Source organism: Vulpes lagopus, chromosome 10, assembly GCF_018345385.1.
Source record: "Vulpes lagopus strain Blue_001 chromosome 10, ASM1834538v1, whole genome shotgun sequence".
Taxonomy (NCBI): domain Eukaryota; kingdom Metazoa; phylum Chordata; class Mammalia; order Carnivora; family Canidae; genus Vulpes; species Vulpes lagopus.
The window spans coordinates 82,245,048-82,268,268 of NC_054833.1; the positions used below are offsets into that span (position 1 = coordinate 82,245,048).

Below are 23,221 nucleotides of genomic sequence, written 5' to 3' on the forward strand. Positions count from 1 at the left end.
GCAAACAAGTGAGACATGGTGGGTTGAAAAGGAGTGAGAAATCACATGGATCAGACGGCAGCCTGCAGTCTCCTCTGTACCTGCTGTACAGGGCAGGGCAGGGGAGGGGAGGGGGGTGCAGGTACCTGATGCCATGGAGGGAAGGGTAGACATCAGAGAAGGCAGAGCAACAGGGTACCTCGAGCAGCTGGTCCTAAGTTCTGGAGCAGCCTTATAGGAGATGTTAGGCAATTTACACAAGAAGGAAAAGAAAGTCGAGGTTAGGCATGATTTGCTAAGAGGTGAGTGACTAGGACGATGTGCTAGGCATTTTCAGTGTCTGCGCAGTATGTCCAGTTTTGTAACTGCTACCACACACAGCTCCAGGATTACCACAGAGGTGGCAATTTTAAACAATGTGACCCTGTCCCCTGCCCCGACTGGCCACAGGTGATTGGCCCAAGCTGGGCGAATCATAACCTTCTCTGGGAATTTTGGATTTGGATCAAAACAGACCTGCTGGTAGCGATGGTTCCTTCATAAGGATTGGCACAGTAGCAAAGTGCTCCATTTCTTCATTAGAGAGAGAATTATATAGCAGAAATGACGTCACCTGAATGTAGGCTCAATGAGAGCAGAGACTGTTGTCTATTTCTGTTTGTTGCTGTGTCCCTAGAATATGCCTGGCGTGTAATAATAATGATAATAATAGGAACATGTATATAGTGCTCATATGATCAGACAACGGTCCTCAGTGCTTCACACATGTAATTCATTTAATTCTCATAACAACCCTAAAAGATAGAACATCATTATCCCATATGAGAAACTGAGACACAGGGTGTCTTGTCTAAAGTTACACAAATAGTTGGTCTGGGGGCCGGATTCAAACATGAGTCATCAGGTTCTGGAGTCTGTGCTCTTGATCACTAGTTGAACACAGAGAGGAGACAATGGCATTCTAAGAAAGGCAAATGATCAAGGAACCTTATGTCCTTTCTTGCTGGTGTAACTTCCCTGTATTATCCAACCACCGATACTGAAAATGATATAGAAAAGAAAGGAAAGACAGGGCTACCCGTATAGTTCTGCTTTTCAGCCCTTCCTTGCTCACAGTAAACCAAAGGTAGAGAATGTACAGATAGAATGTATATGTATCAAGAGGTGAAACAAAGATTATTGAATTAGTTTTGTATGGTGTTTCCACTGTTCTTGTTAAGAACAAAATACATACATATGTATGGACTACTAAATATACATTGTATGATTTGGGTGATTCTGCATACAAGATAAATGCTCTTATATTTGCATTTAAAACTGGCACTGCAGGGGCACCTGGGCGGCTCAGTCAGTTAAGCATCCAACTCTTGATTTCGGCTCAGGCCATACTCACAATGAAAACTGCTTGCCTACAAACTTATTTCCATAGAGTGATGTAGCTGCACTTGGGATTTGCAATTCAGGGCTCATTTTTTACAAGACTGCTTATCTTCTCTGCCCGTAGCATCTCACTCTATGCAGCTCAAGTCACCTGGGAAGCATCTCCAGGCTTCCTACTGTCCATCAGTTTCAGCTGCTCCGGAGGGCAACTCCTAGCTCCTTGAGGTGCCCCCCAGCCCCCCAGTATACCCTTGAGTTTTTTTTTAAGGATTTTATTTATTTATTCATGAGAGACACACAGAAAGAGAGAGGCAGAGACACAGGCAGAGGGAGAAGCAGGCTCCACACAGGGAGCCTGACGTGGGACTCAATCCCGGGACTCCAGGATCATGCCCCCGGCCGAAGGCAGGCGCCAAACCGCTGATCCACCCAGGGATCCCCAAATCCTTGAGTTTTGAAGGTGATCCATCAAGGTGTTTTCAAGTGACATGGTAACAGAGACTTCATTCTAGTCTCATAGATCTTTACTTCTTTGGCAGAGTCACTTACAAGGGAACCGGGGTTAATGTGCAGGTGGTGACAGCAGAAGAGCCCCAGTGGGAGGAAGAGAAGGAATGCTGTATCTGGGATAGTTGGTAAAGGCTTCAAGAAAGGTGGGGCATTAACCTGTGCCTTTGGAGTCAGAGGGAAGGACATTTCAGGCAGAGGACACAGCATGGGCACAGGTGTGGAGGTCAGAGAGAGGGGCAGGGCTAAGGAACTCGCAGTGGGCAGTGTTAGAGAAGCTCCAGGCCTGTCGAATGGGAGGAGGTGGTGTGCTGGAGAGGTGGGAAAATGGATGTCTCTGCTCCAGAAGAGGGCTGAGATTCTGTATCCCCACTTGGAGACTTCCTCCACCATATGTTGTTAGTATTGTAAAACTAAATGGTGGAGCTAATAGTAACTCCCTGTGAGTACTGCAAGGCACCAGGCAAAGCTCTGAGCACTTAGCATCCATCACCACATTTGACTCACACAATCTTGTGAACTAGGTACTGTCGTATTATTCCTATTTTATAGAGAAGCTAAGAAATTTACCCAAGATCACAGAGCTAGTAAGCAGTAGACCTAACATTTGAACTTGAACAGTCTGACTTTGAACTGTGCTGGAGTAAAGAACCTGCTTAACTTTGTTTCATCCAGGATTTCCCAACTTGTTTTTTTTTTTTTCAAGATTTTATTTATTTATTCATGAGATACACAGAGAGAGAGTCAGAGACACAGACAGAGGGAGAAGCAGGCTTCCTGCAGGGAGCCCGATGCGGAACTCGATCCTAGGACCCCAGGAACACGTCCTGAGCCGAAGGCAGACGCTCAACCACTGAGCCACCCAGGCATCCCAACCCAACTTGGTTTTAATTAAAAATTGTGCATATCTGGTAATATTGTAAGGCAATTGATTCTGTGGACAATAGGAAGTTATTAAAGGGTTCTTACCCAGGAGCCTTTCGATTTGATTTCCTTAGTAAGCTAATCATCAGTCACTCACACTTTAGTGTGAATTAGTCTTAGAGCCCCCTCAATTTTCTTACAAGCTTCCTAAGAGCAAGTACCATGTCACCTCATTGCTGTGTCCCCAGAACACAGGAGAGATGGCATAACCTTGTGCTCTAAAAAATGTTTGCTTGAATGAGTTGTAATTTTGCATGTTGACGACAGTGGGAGCAGTGGAAAGAAAGGCCTGGAGTCTGGGAGGCACAGGGTGAAATTGTCAGAGTGGGAGGGACAGGAGGCAGGAGCCATTGTGGGGCAGCATGGGAATCAGAGGCTTGGGGCTGAAGTGGACGGCTAGACTAATCATCTCCATCAATGGCATGGCTCAAGGCCAGGCCTGAACATTGAAACGCAACTCCAGGAATGCCTGGGTGCCTCAGCAGTTGAGCGTCTGCCTTCAGCTCAGGGTGTGATCCCAGGGTCCTGGGATCGAGTCCCACATTGGGCTCCCTGCAGGGAGTCTGCTTCTCCCTCTGCTTGTCTCTGCCTCTCTCTGTCACTCATGAATAAATAAATCTTAAAAAAAAAAAACCACAAATCCAAATACTCAGAATATTTTGTCTTTTAGACAGTCACTAAACTCACTGGTTAATTGGAGAATGAGGCATGCTTTGGAGTTGAAGGTATATCAGGAAATTCCTGGTTTTAAGAATCAGAGTTGGAGAAAAAAAACACATCTCAGACTTGTATCTACTCCACCCTCATTCCCCCAAAGTTACTGGCAAAGAGCAGGGCCTTTGGAGAGTTGGCTTGTTGAACTGAGGGGTCCTTAGAAAACACTCAGCCTGTTTTTCTCTTTTTTTTTTTTTTTGAGACTTTTTATTTATTTATTTTTCAGTAGGCTCCCTGCCCATCATGGGGCTCAAATTTATAACCCTGATATCAAGAGTCACAAGCTCTACTGAATGAGCCAGTACCTACTCCTGCCCCCTTGTCTCATTCTAAGGAGAGGAAGACCAGGACCCAGAGAGGGTGAGGTCACAGAGCTGTTTAAGTTGGGACCAACGTCTAAGGGATCCCTCCCAGTCGGGAGCTCTGTGCACAGCTTCAGAGCCTGCACCCGGGCCCCTCTGCCTGGCCCCAGCAGTTTCTTGGCCCCATTCTCTCCACCTTCCTCCTCCTCCCCTGTGTCAGGGGAGTCGGCCCTTGTGCACACCCGCCCCAGACCGCAAACTGCACTCCCTGCTGCCGCCTGACTGCCCCTAATGAGATTACAGACTAGAGTTAATTCCCACTAGCTTTAAAGGGCAGGCCAGGCCACAAGAAATTGCGAAAAGAAAACCTTTCGCAAAAAAATTGCTAAACATGGATGATGATCCTAACAGTCCTTTCCCCTTTCAGCACGGCACAGACCGCTGCTCTCACAAATCATCTCTGAACGGGATATTACACCAGCCCCAGTGAAGTAGACGCTATTATGTTTGCCTTATAGATGGGGAAACTGAGGCACTGTGAGATTATATGGCTTGCCCAAGGTCACGCAGCTGGCAAGTGACAGAGCTGGGACTTGAATAGGTCCCTTGGACTGTGTTATTTTTAAAATATAATAGGCCTTGAGAGCCTACAGGGTTCCCTGCTTCAGGGCAAAGTAACCCTGAAGGCTGCACAGCAATGAATGGGAGACCCCAAGTCTGAACCCAGATCCACTGGACTCAAATCCTACACTCCCCACAATGCTGCTAAGCACTTTCAAATCCATCTATCTGTCACTGAGGCACCAATCAAACCCACACAGGCCTGAACTCCACTCTGCTACTGCAGGCTCCGTGACCATGACCAAGGAACTCTGACTCCTGGGGTCTCAATCTCACTTTCAGGAAAATGAACAGGGGCACCTGGGTGGCTCAGTGGTTGAGTGTCTGCCTTTGGCTCAGGTTGTGATCCCGAGGTCCTGGGATTGAGTCCTGCATCGGGCTTCCTGCAGAGAGCCTGCCTCTCTCTCTGTGTCTCTTATGAATAAATAAATAAAATCTTTAAGAAAAAAAAAAAAGAAAGAAAAAAATGAACGTTGGGATTTTAGGGTTGTTGGGGGGACCCCTATAACCTCACACAGGTCAAGCAGGTGAGTGGGTCTGGCACACAGCACATGCCTTTTGCCCTGGTTTCCTCATCTGTAAAATAATACTTATAGGACTCACTTCTAGGAATTGGTATGAGGATTAAATTCACTAATACAAGGAATGTGCTTCTAGAACAGCACCTGATACATAGTAAATGCTTAATCAGTGTTAGTGACTGCTAGTATCTTCTTGTCTTCAGTTCTTTCTGGAATAAAGTCAGGGTAAAAATCAAACTAACCAAGTGAGTGTCTCTCTGTTCCTCCCCTGTTTGAGAGGTGCACTGGGCTTTGAGGTCCAAACTCCCAGACCACGTGGCCTGCTCTAATTTCCCAGCCCCTAATCTGTCCCTGGCTCCTAATGATGCAGTTGGTAATAGGATTGTGGCTTCCCTCTGGGGCAGCTCAAAGGCCATGGCTGTGAGGCTGGTGACTGGTGCTTAGCAACTCTGCCCACCTGCCTGCTGAGCAGCTGGAGCCTCTGGCTGGGACCCTGTGCCCTTAGCTGGCCTCACGTGCATGGAATGGTGCTGTGCCCTGTGCCAGCAGGCTGGGCTCACCATGGTGCCAGGTGCCATCCTGGCACGAGGGAGGGATGTGTGCAAGCAAAATGGTCTGCTCATCCTGTCTGTGCTATCCGTCACCGTGGGCTGCCTTCTTGGCTTCTTCCTGAGGACCCGTCGCCTCTCACCACAGGTCAGCCACCCAGAGCTTCTGGGGGGGGGGGTCCGTGGAGGAGGGGTATGTGGGCCCTAGGGATCTGGGAGTCACGGTCCCGCTCCATGGCTCATGGATGACATGATGGTGGGGGAGCCACTTTGCCTCTCTGGGTCCCAGTCTTCTCATCTGTAGCAGGGGTGCAGGACTAGAGCGAGATCTGATAAAATGGTGGAGGAAGTGGTTACAGATGGCATCACCAGGTGAGCGAGAGGCCAGGACGTGGACGTGGCGTTAGGATGACCACAGGGTGAAGAGGCACGGGAGAGGGAGCCGGGGCCTGGGAGAGCGCGGAGCAGGCATCAGAGAGTACCTCCTACAGCAGCCCACACAATAGAGACCCAGGAAGGTATTGGGGGCAGAAGAACAGCTGGAGCCAGACGCAGGCCCTTAAAAGGTTTGGGTGCGTGTGGAGCAGGCTGTTCAGGGCAGCCAGAACACTCACTCAGGGCCCTGGGGAACTGGCACAAGCACGAGCGGCTTGGGCAGGGGCTGAAGGGGCCAGATCTCAGCCTGGAGAGATCATCTGGTGCTGAGTGCAGGGATGAGGGAGTGGTGGGACAGGCAGGGGCCAGGTCAGGAGGTGGCTACGTGGGGGAGACCTGACAGCACCTGGGAGAACTGTCTCCAAAAGAGGAGTCTCCAGGATGTGGCAGCGGATTGGATGCAGGGCTGGGAATCAGGGCAGGTTTCCTCCCCAGCCCCCACCCCTGGGGTTCTGGCCTGTGTAACTATGAGGGGACGATGCCTTGCCTGGGCAAGGCTCCTTTCCCTCTTGGGACCAGTCTCCCACAGGACAGGGAGGGACGCTCACATGGCACTGAAGGAAAGATGATGCTGAGCCTTGTTAAAACAGTAAGGGTTGCCGGGATAGGTGTCAAGACCGTGGGAATAGGGTAAAGAGATCAGGCCCAAGTCTGAGACGACAATGACAATGACGGCTGGGGACTCACAGCCAATGAGCCTAGAGGGGGGGTAATCAATAGACAATTGCTAAGAGGAGCCGTGGAGGGTGGGGAGCTTCTGCTGAAGTTAACGAGGGGGTATCCCCCATCCTCCCTAAACTGATGTAGCACAAGTTTTGCTGTGACTGGGCCAGGCAGGCCAAAGACAAGGCCCACGGATGAGTCCTGGCCAAAAACAGGGCCCCCAGTAGCCAGCCTAATGTTTGTTCAAGGAGAAGTGTTTGTCGCTGGGCTCCTGGAAGATCCCTCATTTCCTAAAATTCCTCTTCCTGCAGCTCACCCACACCTAAAGTGATTGTCACCTGGGGCTCAAGGCATCCGATGCTGCCTTTCCTGAAAAGGGAAACAACCCCTCCCTGAGAACCCAGCCCCTATGACTAGAGTAACACTATTGAGGGTTGGCCCTAGGCAGGATCCTAGCTCCTTTCTGGGCCTCATTTTCCTCATCTGGAGTGTGGGGCACTAGATATCTACTAGAATTGTTGCGAGGATAAACAAGCACTCATCAATGCCTGGCACACATGGCACTGAGGGGCTGGTACTTGCTCCTCCCTCCTTTATCTACCTGTCCAAGTCCTACCTGTGTCAAGAGCCAGCTCATATTCCATATCTTATAAAAGTTCTTCCAGACCTGCCCCCACCTGATATAATACTCTGCTCCCACGCTCGCCCCCTGCTCAGCCTTCCACCGTAACCAGCTGCTGGCTGTCCTGCTTCAGAGGCATTTGTGCAGGTGTCCATCGCTCCCATCAGATTTTGACTTGCTGAATATCACATGTTCTTGCATGAGCCAAAATGTGAGTCTAGCTCAGTGTTTGTCACAGAGAGAAGCTGAATTAAACCGGCCACAGCACAAGCAATCTGCAATCTACTTTCTTTAATTTCCCTGAGCAACAAAAAATATATTTCCTGCAGGAAGATTATTTTGTGAAAACAAATTGGAATGCTTATTATTAAAAGCCAAGCTCATCTGGGGCCTCTTTTGCCAAAGCTGCCTGCCCCATCTGCTTGGAAATGCAAATGTGTTCCGGTCTGGATTAACCTGCCAGATAAACTGAAGAAGGGATGTGGAGTCTTAGAACAGTTATTTGGCAGGAATTGGCTTTCTCAGCATCTTACTTTGAAATCCAGGAGTTGTTTCTATGATCTCGGCCTGTGACTCAGAAACTAAACCCTTCTTATTTTGTACGCTTATGCAACAGGCAAAAGTCGTAAACATTTGGAAAATGGAAGAATGTCCTACTTGTGAAAAGAATTTTCAAAACCACAAATTTTATCTTTGGAAATAGTATCTCATTTTAAAATATAGATCATTTTGAGGGGCACCTGGGTGGCTCAGTCGGTTAAACATTCATTTCGGCTCAGGTCATGATCGCTGTGTTGTGGGATAGAGCACCATGTTGGGCTATGCACTGGGCATGGAGCCTGCTTCAGATTCTCTTTCTCTCTGTCTCCCTCCCCTCCCTGCACATGCACGTGCATTCTCTCTCTTTCCCCTTCTCTAAAAATAAATTTTAAAAAAAAGATAGTTTTTAAAAAGATTTTATTTATTCATGACAGACACAGAGAGGCAGAGACATAGGCAGAGGGAGAAGCAGTTCCTCTCAGGGAGCCCGATGTGAGACTCAATCCTGGGACTCAGGATCATGCCCTGAGTCAAAGCCAGACGCCCAACTGCTGAGCCACCCTGGCATTCTTGAAATAAAGATCATTTTAAAGAGTTTCAGTGAAACCATAGTGAATTTACAATTGCATTCATTTTCCTTTCCTTCCTGGAATTCCACTAAAATTATAGTAATGGGATTTTTTTAAACATGTAAACTCCCAAGAGAATATAAAAGGAGACAACTGAGAAAAGAAGTTGAGGGAGTACCATAGGAAGTGGATAGAGTTGAATGATCTCTCTTAGTAGAGCATAGGAAACTAAAACTTGAATCTATAGAAGCAGATACCAGGTCAGTTTGGCTTGGAGAATTCCAGAAAGGTTCTGCCCTTGAAAGTACACAGAGCTACAGGAGGCCACATGACATAAGGAGGTGAAGTCAGGGACATTGGTTGGAACTTTGAAATTGGAGCAATTAGTTAAGCCTTCCAATTCATGTAATTAGGGGACTCCTCATCCATCCATCTCTACTGCCCTGCCTGCCCCAAGGAGCCAGAGAAGCGTGACCTAGGGAATAGGTGACCTGTGTGTGTTGGAGTCAGGGAGGTGATGAGGCACATACATCCCACAAATGAGTGGACATCTGCATTCGAGGGTGGGATCCCCATAAGACTGTTGTCAGCTAGTCTTAGGCACAGCCTCACCTGTGGGGCTAAGAAGAGACTTCTTACTGAGCCTCAGGGAAAAGATCTCCACATTCTGCTATAAAGGGGATTCCTCCCCCATCCTATCCAGGGTAAAAAAGTCAGACTGTCACCCATCACTTTTCCTTGAGGGACGTCACTTGACAAGTTCCACTCATGCACACAGAAATTTAGTGCCTCACACTTACATATGAGCAGAAAGGCAAAGTCAAAGCTTCTAACAGAAACACAGAGACTAAACAAACAGAAAAGATGGTCTCTAATGAAGCAGAGACAATGCAGGAAATAGAAGAATAATTTTAAAATCTTGCCTTAAGTTCTTCAGAGATGTGAGAGAAGATATAGTGGCCATAAAACAGAACAGGATGTGAGATTAAAATGTCAATAGCTAGGATAAAGTTGCAAAAATCTCCCAGAAAGTAAAGCAAACTGAGATGAAAATAGAAGAAAATCAGAGGTGTCCAACATCCAAACTCTCTAATTATTTAGAGAGAGCTAACAGAAAAAAATAGAGAGAAAAATTTCCGAGAGCATATTTCACTTTTTTCAGAAGTGAAAAGTATGCACAGCACTCTGAATTTTCTTTTTAAAAGAAAGAAAGAAGAAAATCTCATGCCGTGGTACATCACCATGAAAATTACGGAAAACTGGAAATTCGCTGATAGTCCTTAAACGGTTTTGAGGGAATAAAACAAGTCTCCACCAAGGAATAGGAAGAATGGCTCCAAACATCATAAGTGACACTAGAATCTAGAAGACAAAGGTAAATGCCTTTGAAATTTGGAGGGAAAATTCTTTCAAACTAAGAATCTTAAATATGGCCAGACTACCAGAGGTAAGCATAGAATAAAGGCATTTTTGCTCATGTGAGGACTCAAAAGTTTCTCTCCCATTCACCCTTATTTTGTAAAGATTTTCTGGAGCATTGGGAAATGATAGTAGAATAGGACAAGGAGGCCTGATTTCTGGTCCTGCATTGTCACTGCTAAGTTCTCTCTGTCTCTTGGCTCAGCTGGACTAGAAGATCTTTAAAACCCCTTCTCAGTACCAAAATTCTATGAGTTGGGCTTTCAAAGTATTAGATCATTAACCAAGTGTTTAGCTTTGGTTTCAAAAAAAAAGAAAGAAAAAAAAAAAAAGATGGTTGCAAGTACAAAAATTTAACTTGGTTGGTGCTTAAAAGTCCCTGCAACTGGCCTCACCCCACAACATTACCCTCAGGAACATGACCTCAAGCTAGGTTTGCCAGAAATAGCAAAACTGAATTAAATTAAATTAAATTAAGAAATTTAAACCCCACAAAACAACAAAATTTGTTGTTCATCTGAAATTCAAATTTAACTGGACTTAGTGGCCTCTTCTACTTCAGCTGTAGGTTCTGGTCAAGGGACTCTGGAGATAGCTGATGGGGGGCACAGACTGGGTTCCCTAATCCAAGGCCCCACGGATGGGCCTGTGAGGAAGTTGAATACAAGAACTTTGCCTGGTAGAAGCTCTTTATTCTGGGTGATGTCTCACCAGCTGCATCTGATTCTCTCTCCTTCAGCATTTTAAACGTGAGGATGCTGCTGGGGGTTGGCAAGAACCTGCGATGGTGTGGGGAGGGAAAGGGGAAGGCCCCAGAGAAGGGACCTCAAGAATGCTGTGCTCTGAGTCAGTCTCTTCGTAGACCTGACTGAGACCTTCTCCAGGGCAGGAACCCTGCCTCATTCATTCATGATGCCTGGCCAGTGTGGGTTGAATAATGTGTGAACAATATCCGGCTCTGCCCCCTTGCCGCTTCCTGTCGGCTCCAGGAGATGCACTTCCAGCATGAGTGGGCAGGTGAGCAGTGCAGAGGTTAGGGAGGGGCGACGTTACGGTGATTACTGAGCCTTATTCTCATCCCTGGGCTCTGCAGGGTGCTTTATGTGCCTCCCTTCATGTAAGCCTCCCAACATCTTACAAAGTGAAAACTCAGAGAGGTCGAGTAACTTGCCTAAGGCCACACAGCTAATTCTAGGGGGTCAAGATCAGAAGAACCCAAGGCTGTTTGGCTCCAAAGCCGGCACTTCCTCCCGGACTCTGCAGTCCAAGTGCTACACAGGAGCGCTCGGGTGAAACAGGGCTGTGAAGACCGTAAAGAAACTCTGAAGTCAGTGCCACCTGCTCTGACCCCAGTTCCTCCTGTATTTACAGGAAATTAGTTATTTCCAGTTTCCTGGAGAGCTCTTAATGAGGATGTTGAAGATGCTGATCCTACCACTGGTGGTCTCCAGGTGAGGAAGGGGCAGGTGTTTGGCTGGGAGGTCAGGGCTGGCAGGGGAGAGGGTTCTGTCCGGACTCGGTCGGCGCCACGCTCTGGCTGTGGGGGGCTGGCCTGTGACCACAGGCCCTGGGAACAGTGTGACTGTGGGGTCTCTGTGGTCACTAGGATGTGGCACAGGCCATAAGTTGGTGGTCCCGCTTATTCCAGTGCCGTTCAATGGACTTTTCTGTGACTTGAACAAATGTTGTGGTATCATGGGACATGACCCGACTCCCGGATAGCTCAGGACCAGGGAGGGCAGGGAGTGCTTCCCAGCGTGGGGCTCTCTATGGTCACTGCAGCAGTACCTGGGGAAAGACCAGGGAGGCGCTTGTGACATGATATCTTGGCTCAGCTGTGCAACCTTGGGCAGGTTCCCAGACTCCCTTGAGCTTCAGTTTCCTCATCTGCCAAGTGAGAATAATAACGCCTTACTCCAAGTGGTTGTTGCAAGGACTGCCTGGGGCTATATAGATTTGCATGTGCTAGGTGTTGGGGGGCAGGGGCCTGGGTCACAGGGTGTGAGGGAGGGTAGAGGTGAAGCTGGGGGCAGGGTGTTCTTGCTCAAGCATGAAAGGCCTTGTAAGCAGGCTAAAGAATTCACACTTTACTCCCTGAGGGAAGACCCCTGGAAATCATTGTCCCTGCCACTGACATGCTGGGCCACCTAGAGCCAGCCCCACCCCTCTCTGGGCCTCAGATTTCCCCATGTCTCAGGACCTGGCCGCTCCAGGAGTTGAGAGCCCTTCTTTGCTCTGAGGCTGTGGGTTGGGAATCCTCACCTCCCGGGACTTCTGTGCAGGGAGGCTTGTGGACACACCTCTGAGTCCTGTGTGTGTGTTGGTTGGGGGGTCGTGGGCTCTGTCCCCTGGGGCAGGGACATCCTGAGCAGTGAGCTGGCTCCTCCCCTACTTTCCTTCCAGTGCGGGGAAGGCCTGTTCATGGTCCCCTCTGCTCCGCTCCCTTCGGGGACAGGCGCTTTGTCAGGTACAGCTCAGCTTCACTTCCCGCAGGCAGCACGTAGGACTCTCAGGACTCAGCCTCCAAGGATCCTGCTTGAAAGGCTGCCTCCCTCCCTCCAAAAGCTTTCCCTGACTCCGCAACCCGCTCCAGTTGTTGTCTCTTTATGCATCTTTTGAGTCATTCACCGAGTCAGTGAATCTGTGAGGATCACCAGTAGCTCCCATGTTGCTAAATCCAAAGGCCACTGGGTTCCTGCTCTCCGTGACTTTTCTCCACAGCAGCTGATGCACTTGACAGAGCAGCTGATCTCACTTTGGCTCTTGAAATCCTCCTCCAGCTGCCTCCTCCCCAGTCCCTCTTCCTCTACTCGACTTCTGCTTGTGTGGTCGCTTCCTAGGACTTCCCCTCCTCAGCTTTGACGTACCCCCTGCAGACCCAGAGCTCCCAGGTACAGACCCACCCACCGTGGGGGCCTCTCATCTGAGCACCACCTCTCCCCCATCTGACATCTCCCCTGGATGTTTAACAAGTGTCTCAAATAGTGTAAGCAATTTGAGATTATACCCTGCAAACCAGTTCCTTCTCCTGTTTCCGGCAGCATCATTCACCCAGCTCTTCGCACCCTTTCTTATTCGCTTCCCCCGCCCACTACCAGTCAGTGATCAGTAACTGCTCTGGCTCTTCCTCCGGAATCCAAGCCAGCTTCATCCCCTCCACGCAGGGCCCACACTCCGCAGTCACCTCAGTGGCCCTCTTGCTTCTGTTCTTGTTCTCCACCCACTCTCCCACTCCAACCTCTGGAAGGGCCCTCTGGGCTGTGCTTTTCATGAACCTAAAACCCACTGATGGCTGCAATAGCATTTAGAACAAACCCTTCCACCCTTACCTTGGTCTCAGAGGCCCTGCACCATCCTCCCCTTCCTGCACCGCACTTCATCCCAGGCCCCACTCACTCTGGTCCCGTTGGCCTGGTCGACCAGACCAACCCCTCCACCATCTCAGGGTCTCCACACATGCTGTTCCTTCTGCCTATAACACACTTCCCCACCATTTACGTCTCTTCCTCCTCTTCTTCCGTTAGATCTCCATTTCCACATGCCTGTCTTAGAAAGGCCTGCCCCACCCGTCCCCACTCAACACCACCCTCACTTGGCCTCACCAAGCCCTGCTCCCTTCTCTGCATAGCACTCACCATACTTTGTTATCCTGTGTGCATTCACTTGTTCCCTAGTTCCTTCAACTCCCACAGGCGTGCACACTCTGTAAAGGCAGGGATAGTCTTCCATAGAGGTTCCACTCTAAGTCTGGCCAAGTGCCTGGTGCATAGTCAGTCTCCTTAACACTTGTCAGGTGAATTGGGGAAACAATCAACAATCATGTGTTGTGTTCCCATGGTGCTTGGCCCTGGAGATACAGAGTCGGCTGAGGATCAGTCCCCGAGGAGCTCATGGGCTGTGAGGGAGATAGACGGGAAAACACAAGGACGTCTACATAAGTGTGTTCATGGAGGAAGCACAAGAGTCTTTTTCTCTCTACCACCTCCCACCCCCACCCCGGCCCCAGGTTTATTCTGATATAAGTGCAGGACTCCTGTCCCGCAGCTTTGCTGACCTTGACTGTTGACCATCCTAATGCCTGGGCATTGCTTCTTAGAACAGAAACACCTCACAGACAGAGGCTCTGGCATGGACCTGGAGTCACACAGGCCTGGGGTCCTGCCCTGGCCCTACCATTGCCTGACTGTGTGGCCTTGAGCACGTCATTTAACTTTTATTATTTTTTTTTTTTTCATTTAACTTTTAAAAAGTCCTGGAGTCAAGGATGCCTGGGTGGCTCAGTTGATCAAGCATCCATTCTTGATCTCAGCTCAGGTCTTCATCTCAGTGTTGTGGGTTCAAGCTCCATGTTGGGAGACTACTTTTAAAAAAAAGAAAATCCTGGAGTCAGAGTCAGAAGCCGGGGTCCTGGACCTGCTTCTGCCACAATTATTATGTGATCTTAGGTAAGGCACCCTCACTCTGGGCCTTGGTTTATCCAGCTTACCTAGTGACTCAGGGCCTGTCTAGCTCTCCAAATCCTGGCTCTCAAACCCAGTCTTTCTCCACCAGATGAAAGTGCTTTCTCCTCGCCGGGAACGGAATGTGGTATTAACTTGAGAAAAGCCAGTGTGTGTTCACACATTCTCTTTGTTTATGATACAGTTTGGGCTGGTGCAGAGCAACCGTGTCACTGAAAAATGGAAGTGCTTTAACATTTTCCTGCTAAGGGAGAATTAAACCTTCTTGGGGGTGGGAGTTAGGAATTAGACATTTCTGAGTCCTCAACCCTCCATCCCTGGCCTTGTCTTCCTTTGGCTTTAACTGGTTGGTAATCCATCCATCATCCAACAGTCCCCCACAGTTTCCTTTCCTCCTGCCCAGTTCCGGGCTGGCAATCCCGGTCCTCAAGGAGCAACCACTCTGGTGTGGCGGTCATCACTTAGGGTAGAGCAAAATCCCCAGAGCTGCTTTGATAATTCAGATGTCAGGCTTCACACTGGGCTTACTAAACCAGACCTGCCAAAGGGGCCCAGGCAGGGGTTTGCTTTAAACTTTCCACAAGTGTTCTAATGGTTCAACAAAACGAAATGAAACAACCCTAATTTCTTGGAATCAAGCATTGGGTGGATGGCTAAAGAGCTTGGTGTGAGGGCTACTGCTCCTCAGTCTCTGGGAGCTCCAGGCTGTAACCCCAGGGCACAGGGATTTTTCTGCAGTATAATCGCTCCAGGGCAGCAGGAGGATCCATATTAAGGCACACTTGCTTCTAGTTCCAATAACTGGCAATTCTGAGCCCCAAAGCCCGGCACCCATGATTCTAGATGCTCCCACCTCTTTTCCAGCAGAACCTGCCACCCTGTTCTTACTCCAGGTCCCCAGAATCAGGCTGGTTACCTCATTGGTCCCTTAGTGTGCCACCTGCTTTTCTTCTTCATGTCTTTGCTCATGTTGTCCCTTCTTCCTTGAATGCCCTCTTCTCTTCCTAATTAAAGTCCCACTCTGCATTCAAGGCCTAGCTCAAGGTTCTTCTGAAGTCCTCCCAGCTTTTCTATGGATGATGACCTGTCCGCACCGTGGATGCTGCCCATACCCTGGATGTACTCAGTATTGTTAGTGAAATGAATTCACAGTCACAGCTGGCATACTGCATGACAGGGTACAGACCCCCTGTTTTTATATAGTAGTGACATAGAAATAAATCAGCATTCCGATCTGGACTAGCCACTCCTACTGCTGGCTAAGAATTCCCTCTGCCAAGGTCACCAGTCACCACGGCCCCTCTGAGGAGAAGGACCAGATACATCCCGGTGTTGTTCTGTGAGATCCTGGGAGGGGCGTCAGGTTCATTTTCCCCCTTGCCAATGGTGGTGGTCAAGGTAACAGATTTTTGCAGGAGATGAAAAACTAATAGACAAGCAAAGAGGGATGCTGAGATGTAAAGAAGTCTGGGTAGTAATGGTGGAAAGGTGACACAAAGGATGAAAAGACCCTGTGCCGGCCTTAAAGGGTCTCACCATCTGGCAGGGGCACAGTCACAGAGACACTTTGTTTTAGAGAAAGTAGGCCCAGCTAGGGGGAGTTAAGGCCAGCAGCTTGGGTTGGAGCTCAGCTCAGGCAGTCTGCCCACAGTCCTGCATCTTCCAGCTCTTGGACATCTTTTCTCTAGAATCCACTCCAAAATGGCACTGGCCTAAGCCCCTTCCTCAGAGGGCACATGACAGTCCCACTGAGGGCCACCTCCCATGGGCCTGGTGTGGCTTCGTAAGCCCCAATGAGTGTGGTGAGGCCCCAGTGCCGGCAGGCATGGTTGAGAATCTTCAGGACACTCCAGGGGAAGAACTGGGGCTTTGGAGTCACTCACTGGGGGTATGAACCTAACCAAGTCTCTCAGCTTCTGAGGCTTAGTGACCTTCCCTATGAAATAGGAAGAACACCCATCTCCCTTCTGAGAATGAAATAAGATGTCCTTGGAGCACCCAGTGTAGCTCCTGATACATGATAAATGCCACCTGTTTTTTTCTGACTCATGAAAGCTTCATCAGGCTTCTCCCAAGGTGCAGATGAGATGTTTCATGAAACCCTCCACCTCGGTTTCTGCTCTCAGGCAATCCCTTCAGGTGACCCCTGCCTTCTTCATGCTTTTATTTAGTACCTGCAGCGTACTCGTCACTCCCTCTGGGAAGCCTCTCTGAGCTCAGGCACACTTGGGAACACTGATACACACCTGTGTGCTGCAGTCCTGCATCTCAGTCCTGCACACCTGTGTTCTCAGTGGCCTTCGCAGGAGGATAGACTAGGTACTCTGTGTGTCCACGTGACACACACATGTTGCCTGTGCCCCATGCTAGGGCTGTTGAAATCGCCTCATCCTCCAGGAATGCCTAGTGCTCACTGCCTCTTGCTTTCCTCTGCCCTCACATTTCTGCCACTAGTCAGAGGATAGCCTTTGCCTATCTCCCATCCATACACATATCCCTCGCTTCAAACAGGGCACAAATGTAGCAATTTCACTGACAGTCGGGAGCAAGATCATGCTCGAGGATTATATTGAGAAATATAAGCCCTTCAGCCATCTCTTGGTTCCGTCTCTCTGTATATTAGTTATCAATTACTGTGGATCAAATTACCACAAACTTAGCTCTATCTTACCTACCACTTTCTGTAGGTCAGAAGCCCAGGCCTGGCTCAGTTGGATCCTCTGCTTGGGGTCTCAGGAGGCCGCAATCCAAGTGTAAGCTGAGCTGTGTTCTTATCTGAAGGCTTGGCCAGGGAAGCATCTATTTCCAAGCTCATCTGGGTCATTGGCAGAAGTCATTTCCTTGTGGCTATTTGTCTGAAGGCCCAGCTTCTTAACGGCTATGAGCTGGAGGCCACCCTCAGGTCCTAGAGGCTACCGGCAGTTCCCTGCCTTCTGGCCCCTTCCAAAGGCAATTCCCCAAATGGCTTTCTGCTTCCTAAGGCCAAGAGGAGGATCTCTAACTCTCCAGCCTTCTGAGACAGTCATGTACCATAGCATGGGAGTGACATCCCATCACCTCTGTCATATTCTATTGGTTAGAGGCAAGTCACAGATTCCATCTACACTTAGGGAGGGAGATTATGCAAGGGCATGGATCACTGGAGGATCAACACAGGGTATCCATCTCTTTCTTTCTCTCTCCCTACCTTCCTTCTCTCTACCCCTATTCCAAGACCAGCCAGAAATTCTATCCTCCTTGTCTTTCAAAAGTGACCTCTAGTCATGCCCTGTTCCTGGCAGGGGGTGGGGTGGAGGTGCTGCTCAGCTTCTGGACCACATGCCTCATCAAGGAGTTTCTTTCAAACACAAACCACTCTCTTATCATAAATGAATTCTGAAGAAAATGAATTCCTCTAACCCTTTTACAGGGCCATCACAGGGTCTGCTATACAGTAGGTGCCTAATAAATGAGTTTTAAATGAGTAAAGAGCAGGGGAAGGGCAGCTAAGGCAGGATTCAGGGAAGTTCATGACCAACATTTGAACTGACCCTCGGAGGGTGGTTAGGAGTTGCCTTTTAAAGATGTTTTTGTACTTTAAAAAATTCTATAATTATAAACATTTTAGACAATCAAAAAAGATCCTCCCATCCTCCCACAATCCTAATTCTGCTACTGTTATTTTTTCCCTCTAAATATTTGCTCTTATCATTCTTAGTAGTGAATCACCAGGCCCAGAATGTAGTCCTTGGCAGACTGGTTCAGAAGCTTACCCTCATCTGAGCCTCTGAGCTGGTCAGGCCAGTCCTCTGATGCTGGGAAGAAGCAACCAAAAAACAAGATGCCAATTCATTCGTTCACAGAGATGAATACAATTGCCAGGGAGGACAGGTGCACACAGTCTCTGGCCAGAGCATTTCTCCCTGTAGGCTCACCACCTGGGGAACCCACTGGTTAAATGTTTGCTGGCAGGACAATCTAATTTTTTAAATATACAGCCAGTGGGACTCCGGGTCTGCATTTTAACTCATTCCTGGGTCCCACCCGGTGGAATGCCATCGTATGTGCATTTAACTTAAGCAAATTTGATTACACATGCTGTGGAAAACAAAGAAAAAGAATGTAAAGGAGGCAGGAGGCTGCCCCCATTCAGAGAACTGTGCTTCTGAGCAAGCTGCCATTAGGAGCGGTGGCCTTGCTTCGCACTAAGCCAGTCTCTGTTCCCATGTGCCTCTCAAGGTGCGAGCATCTCCCTGCAGCAGTTGTGATGCTAGGCCCTGCAGAGAAAGGTTGGGGATTTTTTTCTTTACATCGTGGCTTCTGAGTGTGTGCTGACTGCTCCTGCTGGGGTTCACCTCAAGAAACAGCAACCTATTTCACAGCCAGGAAGAAAACTGTCTTGAGTGAACTTAAATAAAATTTTTCCTACTCAACTTATGGTTGATTTATAGGATCTCCGAGGCACATTTTACTAAACTTGGCTTTTCCTTTCTGTACTGACTTCAGAATTGAATATGCCAAATAAGGGCCTGCTCCGCTATATAGTGGGAAGCCTAACATCCTCCTCTTTTGAAGCTTGTACTGATGCACTTTCCATAACTCTACATGAAGATTTTTTTTTCTCATGAGAGACACAGAAAAAGAGGCAGAGAGACAGGCAGAGGGAGAAGCAGGTTGCTGCAGGGAGCCTGATGCGGCACTCGATTCCAGGACCCTGGGATCATGGCCTGAGCCAAAGGCAGGTACTCAATCACTGAGCCACCCAGTGTCCCTGCATGAAGATAGATCTTAGGGTCTCAAGGTCTTGAGGTGTCTCCATCAAACCACAGAAGTCTCTCCTTTCCCTTGAACTAACTGTGCCTTCTTACCTTATATTTTCTATTTGAAATTTTTTTTTGAAGATTTTATTTATTTGAGAAAGAGAGAGCACAAGCAGGGGGAACGGGAGAGGGAGAAGCGGGCTCCCCGCAGAGCACCAGCAGGGAGCCTGAAGCAGGGCTCAATCCTGGGATCCTGGGTTCATGACCTGAGCCACAGACAGACACTTAACCCACCAAGCCATTCATGCACCCCTGAAAATGTTTTCTAAAAATGAAATTAGCTGCAAGATTAGCTGTCTTTACCCATGGACATAGAAGCCTCAGACAAAATTTAGAAAATCCTGCCTCCCCTTGCATAGGAAGAGTCTGATGGTTAGGACCTGTTGCAGCACAGTCATGTCCTTGAACTAGGCCCCTCTCCCATGGGTGGTGCTTGGGTGGGTCCCAAGTGCTTTGCTGCTCTCAGCTCTCCATGCCCCACTGCTGACTGATCCCATGCTAATCACTCCTCTTCCACTAGAAAAGTCAACTCTTTGGAGCCTTGGGGGCCTTCCTTTCCCATTTTCTCTCAGCAATAGCACCTGTCACTACTCTGATCCCTTTTGCTTTTAATTTATTGTTTATCCCAAAGGGCATTGGCAACTTTCTGTTCCTTTACAATCTTGGAGGAGACATTACTGTAACTTCTGCAAAAATAAGTCTATGTGTTTCTTCTTTTTTTTTTTTCCTTTTACATTTAATGTGATGTTATAAGAATTGCCCACGCTGCACCTCCTCTCTATAATCTTGTTTTCATCTTCCACTTAGGCCGGAGTAGAGGTTGGGAAACGCTTTTTCTTTCCCAGGACATTTAGGGTGTTGCTGGATGTCCTCCTGGAGCATCACTGTGTCTCACGACTCTGGAGTTCCCTCAAGTTCTGTTATTGACCACACTCTTGGCTTCAGCCATAGAATAGACACAATGCCATCAGCTGACTTACAAAGTCATTCCCAGCAGGTGCTTTTTTATTTTTATTTTTTGGTGGCCCATCAAGCCCTGAAATGGGCTGGAGTTTGCTTCTAAGCTTGGGAAGTCAACTGCACCTTGTTTTCACTTACCCCCAGACAAGCGACACCAGGAAGCAGGGGTAGGTCAGACCAGCATCTGGATCCAGCGAGGGCCTCCAATTCTCCGCTTGTTCTTTGCCAAACCCTCCTCTCCCCTCATTCTTCAATTTCTAAAACCAGGCATCATTCAAGGGAAACTGAATCCATGTGTTTGTGATTCACCGATGCCGAACATGGCAGAGTGTTTTGTAAGCTTCACATCATAGCAAAGAAATCCAAGTGCGTGTGTGGGTTCCTGGGGGACTGCATGGTGCGTGTCTTTACCTGTGTGTGGTGTGCGCGTACGTGTGTGTACATGCATTCCTGCGTATGTGTTGTTTTCCTTTCTGTTCCTTGTAAGAATTTTAAGCTGATTTTTCTTAGAATCAGGAAATCATGTTTGGCCAAAGAAACCTAATACTCCCTTCTCCCCCTTCCTGAGGAACTCTAGCTTGGCAGAAAACACCCAAACACCCACGTTCTAACTTATTGGAGAAGGTCCTGGGCCGAGCAGCCGTTGGAGTCTGGTTCAGGAGCCAGGTGGGGGTGGGGGCAGCTGCCCGGGCTCCCCAGCACACAGTGAGTGGGAGACATGGGGAATAGGCAGCCTGTGCCCTGGCTCTGCCCTCCCGCCATGGGGCAACTTCTCTTAGCAGAGCTCTGCTGGCCTCTCTGATGGGAGCCCTGGGATCTGTCTTTGGCCCTCTTGCCCCATCAGCTGACCGCCTTACTCATCAGGAAGGGGAACATGGCCCAGCTGTGGCCTATGGGTGGGGTCAGACCATCAGCCTGGTGACTCCACAAACCTCCCTGGTTTTATCACCCATGAGGACTCCCGTGCTCTTTCCCCCACCCAGGTAGAGAATTCTTACTCAACCTGCAAGGATCCATTTGGCAGCCACCTCCTCTGGGAAACCTAGATTCCCAGGCAGGGGCTAGACCTTGCTTCTGGCCTCTCCCAATCATGGCCATGACCCACGGTCTGTGTGATCTAGTGCAGGTCTCCCCACCAACTGGATGGAGCTCCTTGAGGACCATGAGCCCACCTCATTCATTTCTGGGACCCACAGCACCCAGAGCAAGTGTGCAACATGGGTCAGGCTAGGAACATATCAGAATTTGGGGAGGTGGGGAGGTTTTGAAAAGTTCCCACTTCCCTTCTCCGTAGAGAACCACTGCACTGGAGGGTCTCATTTGACCTGGAGAAAGCCTCACTCGGGCAGCCCAGCCCAAGCCCTCAGTGGAGAGACACCAGGAGCCCCACTGGTGGAGGGAGAGGAGGCAGGAGACCAATGTTCCCTTAGACTCTGGGGGAGGGGGTGGTTGCTCCTTCCTCTGGCATGGGGCTCCTAACCATGGCATGGTGGCACTGGTCATAACCAGGCATCCCAGGAACTTGTTCCTAATGGTAGAGATGACAGTCTGCACCTGTAGAGCAGAGCGGTGGTCCTCCGGGGGAACACTCTGACTCCCTCACACCTGATAGTCTTTGCTTTGTGGGAAAGAAAGGGGTAGGGGTTCAGCTCTCGCAGAGTTAGGAACTGGACTGGACCCTTATTACACTTGGGAGCACAGCCTTCCTGGGGCAAAGTGGTTGAGAATAGCCAATGATCAGACCATGAGCTCTGAGGGCTGCAGCATCAGCTTCTCCAGCTTTTACTTCTGATTCAGTTCAAGCTTGGTAATTGCACATTACATGGGAGCTTGTTATTTGCAAACCCCAATGAAGCATCGTTCTGGGGCCCAGGGGTCTGCCGGGAGGTAGGGACCTTCAGAGGGCATTTGGGGATGAGAAGGCAGCGGAGTCCCGCTAGCACCATGCCTGGCTCTGTGCCCGCCACCCACCCCACCCTCCTCCTATCCCGCCCCACCTCTGCACCCTGAGCCCCACGGCATCTGAAGGGGAACCAAAGAGCTTCGATCCGTGTAGCTCCAGAGGACAGGGCTGGGCCCAGAGTGGGGAATTCTCTTCCCTGGAGGTGGATTTTGTGGCAGCGGAAAGGACTCTCTAATAAGCATAGCCAGCCCATATAGAGAGGCTGACAGAGGGTAGTGAGTTCTCTGTCCTCTGAAGTGTGCAAGCAGAGGCGGTAGAGAAATGTGTGCCATTGCTGGGACCAGATGACCCTGACTTTAGCCAAGTGGGAGTCTGGGCATCCTGCCTCAGGTCTTAGAAGGAGCTGGCTTGCGGGTGCGGGTGTGGCAGAGCCATCTGGGAAGAGTAACATGCACTAACGTGGCACTTGCTGTCAGCTGCGGGGCCTGTCATCTGCTGTGGGGAAGAAAGCAAGCCGTGAGGCTTAGAAGGGCAGAAGGGGTTCTGTGGACCCCCAGATACCTTCTTCCAGCTGCCTTTCTGGTGGGCTCTCCGCAGCTGCAGCCCCGGGCCTGCCTGGAGGAGCCTCCCTGACGGGTCAGCTGAGGCCAGAGCCTCGGGGCTCAGGGCTCCTTCCTGCCTCTGGCATCCCAGTGCCAGGATGCTGTGACTATGAATGTCGTCATGCTAGTAAACCAGGGTTTGAATCTTATCTGGTGGCCTCAGCAAGTTGCTTGCACACCTACAGGCACCAGGAGCTCACTACTGCTCAGGGTGGCCCGTTCCAGGGCAGAAAGTTATTCCTGGTGCTGAGCTGAGCGCTCCTTCCCTGCGGCTTTGCCCAGCAATCCCAGCAATCTCCAGGTCTACTGTGCCCCCTCCTCCACAGCCCCTGCCCCTCGGCTGCTCCCCAGGCCTGCATCCTTGTCACCACTGCCTACCCCTGCTGCAAGACGCACGCCTCCCTCCCCTGTCCTTTTCCCAGCAGGTCCCAATGTCAGGGTGAGTCCTTCCTGGCCTCCTCGACAAGCTCCCCAGGTTTCTGACCCCACAGGCAGAGGGCCACCAGTCCTTTGGCAGCCCCATTCCCTGGGTGACTCAGCAAGCTGCCAGCAAACAAACCCCAAAGTCCCCTTCCCATGTGCTGCTGCGGTGGCTCAACAACCCCCGATCCCCGCCCGTGCTCTCCCAGTTGTGGAAGCTAGGTCTGGCCCAACACATATCCGGGCTCAGTTTTATCATGTCAGAATTGGCCCTTGGTCCCAACCTGCCGGGATCTGCCTAAGTCCCAGCTTCTTTGTCCAGCACACAAGCTA

At 49.6% G+C, this 23,221-nt stretch overlaps 1 protein-coding gene across 1 annotated transcript in view; it reads left to right on the plus strand.

Annotated features, from left to right (window-relative positions):
* The first annotated feature begins 5,509 nt into the window (after positions 1-5,509).
* Positions 5,510-23,221, plus strand: part of SLC1A7 (solute carrier family 1 member 7) — a 42,996-nt gene continuing 25,284 nt past the window's right edge. The window contains exons 1-2 of the mRNA XM_041770238.1: positions 5,510-5,644; positions 11,116-11,195. Coding sequence (XP_041626172.1) covers positions 5,510-5,644; positions 11,116-11,195 — 215 coding nt within the window. The remainder of the gene's footprint in view (positions 5,645-11,115; positions 11,196-23,221) is intronic.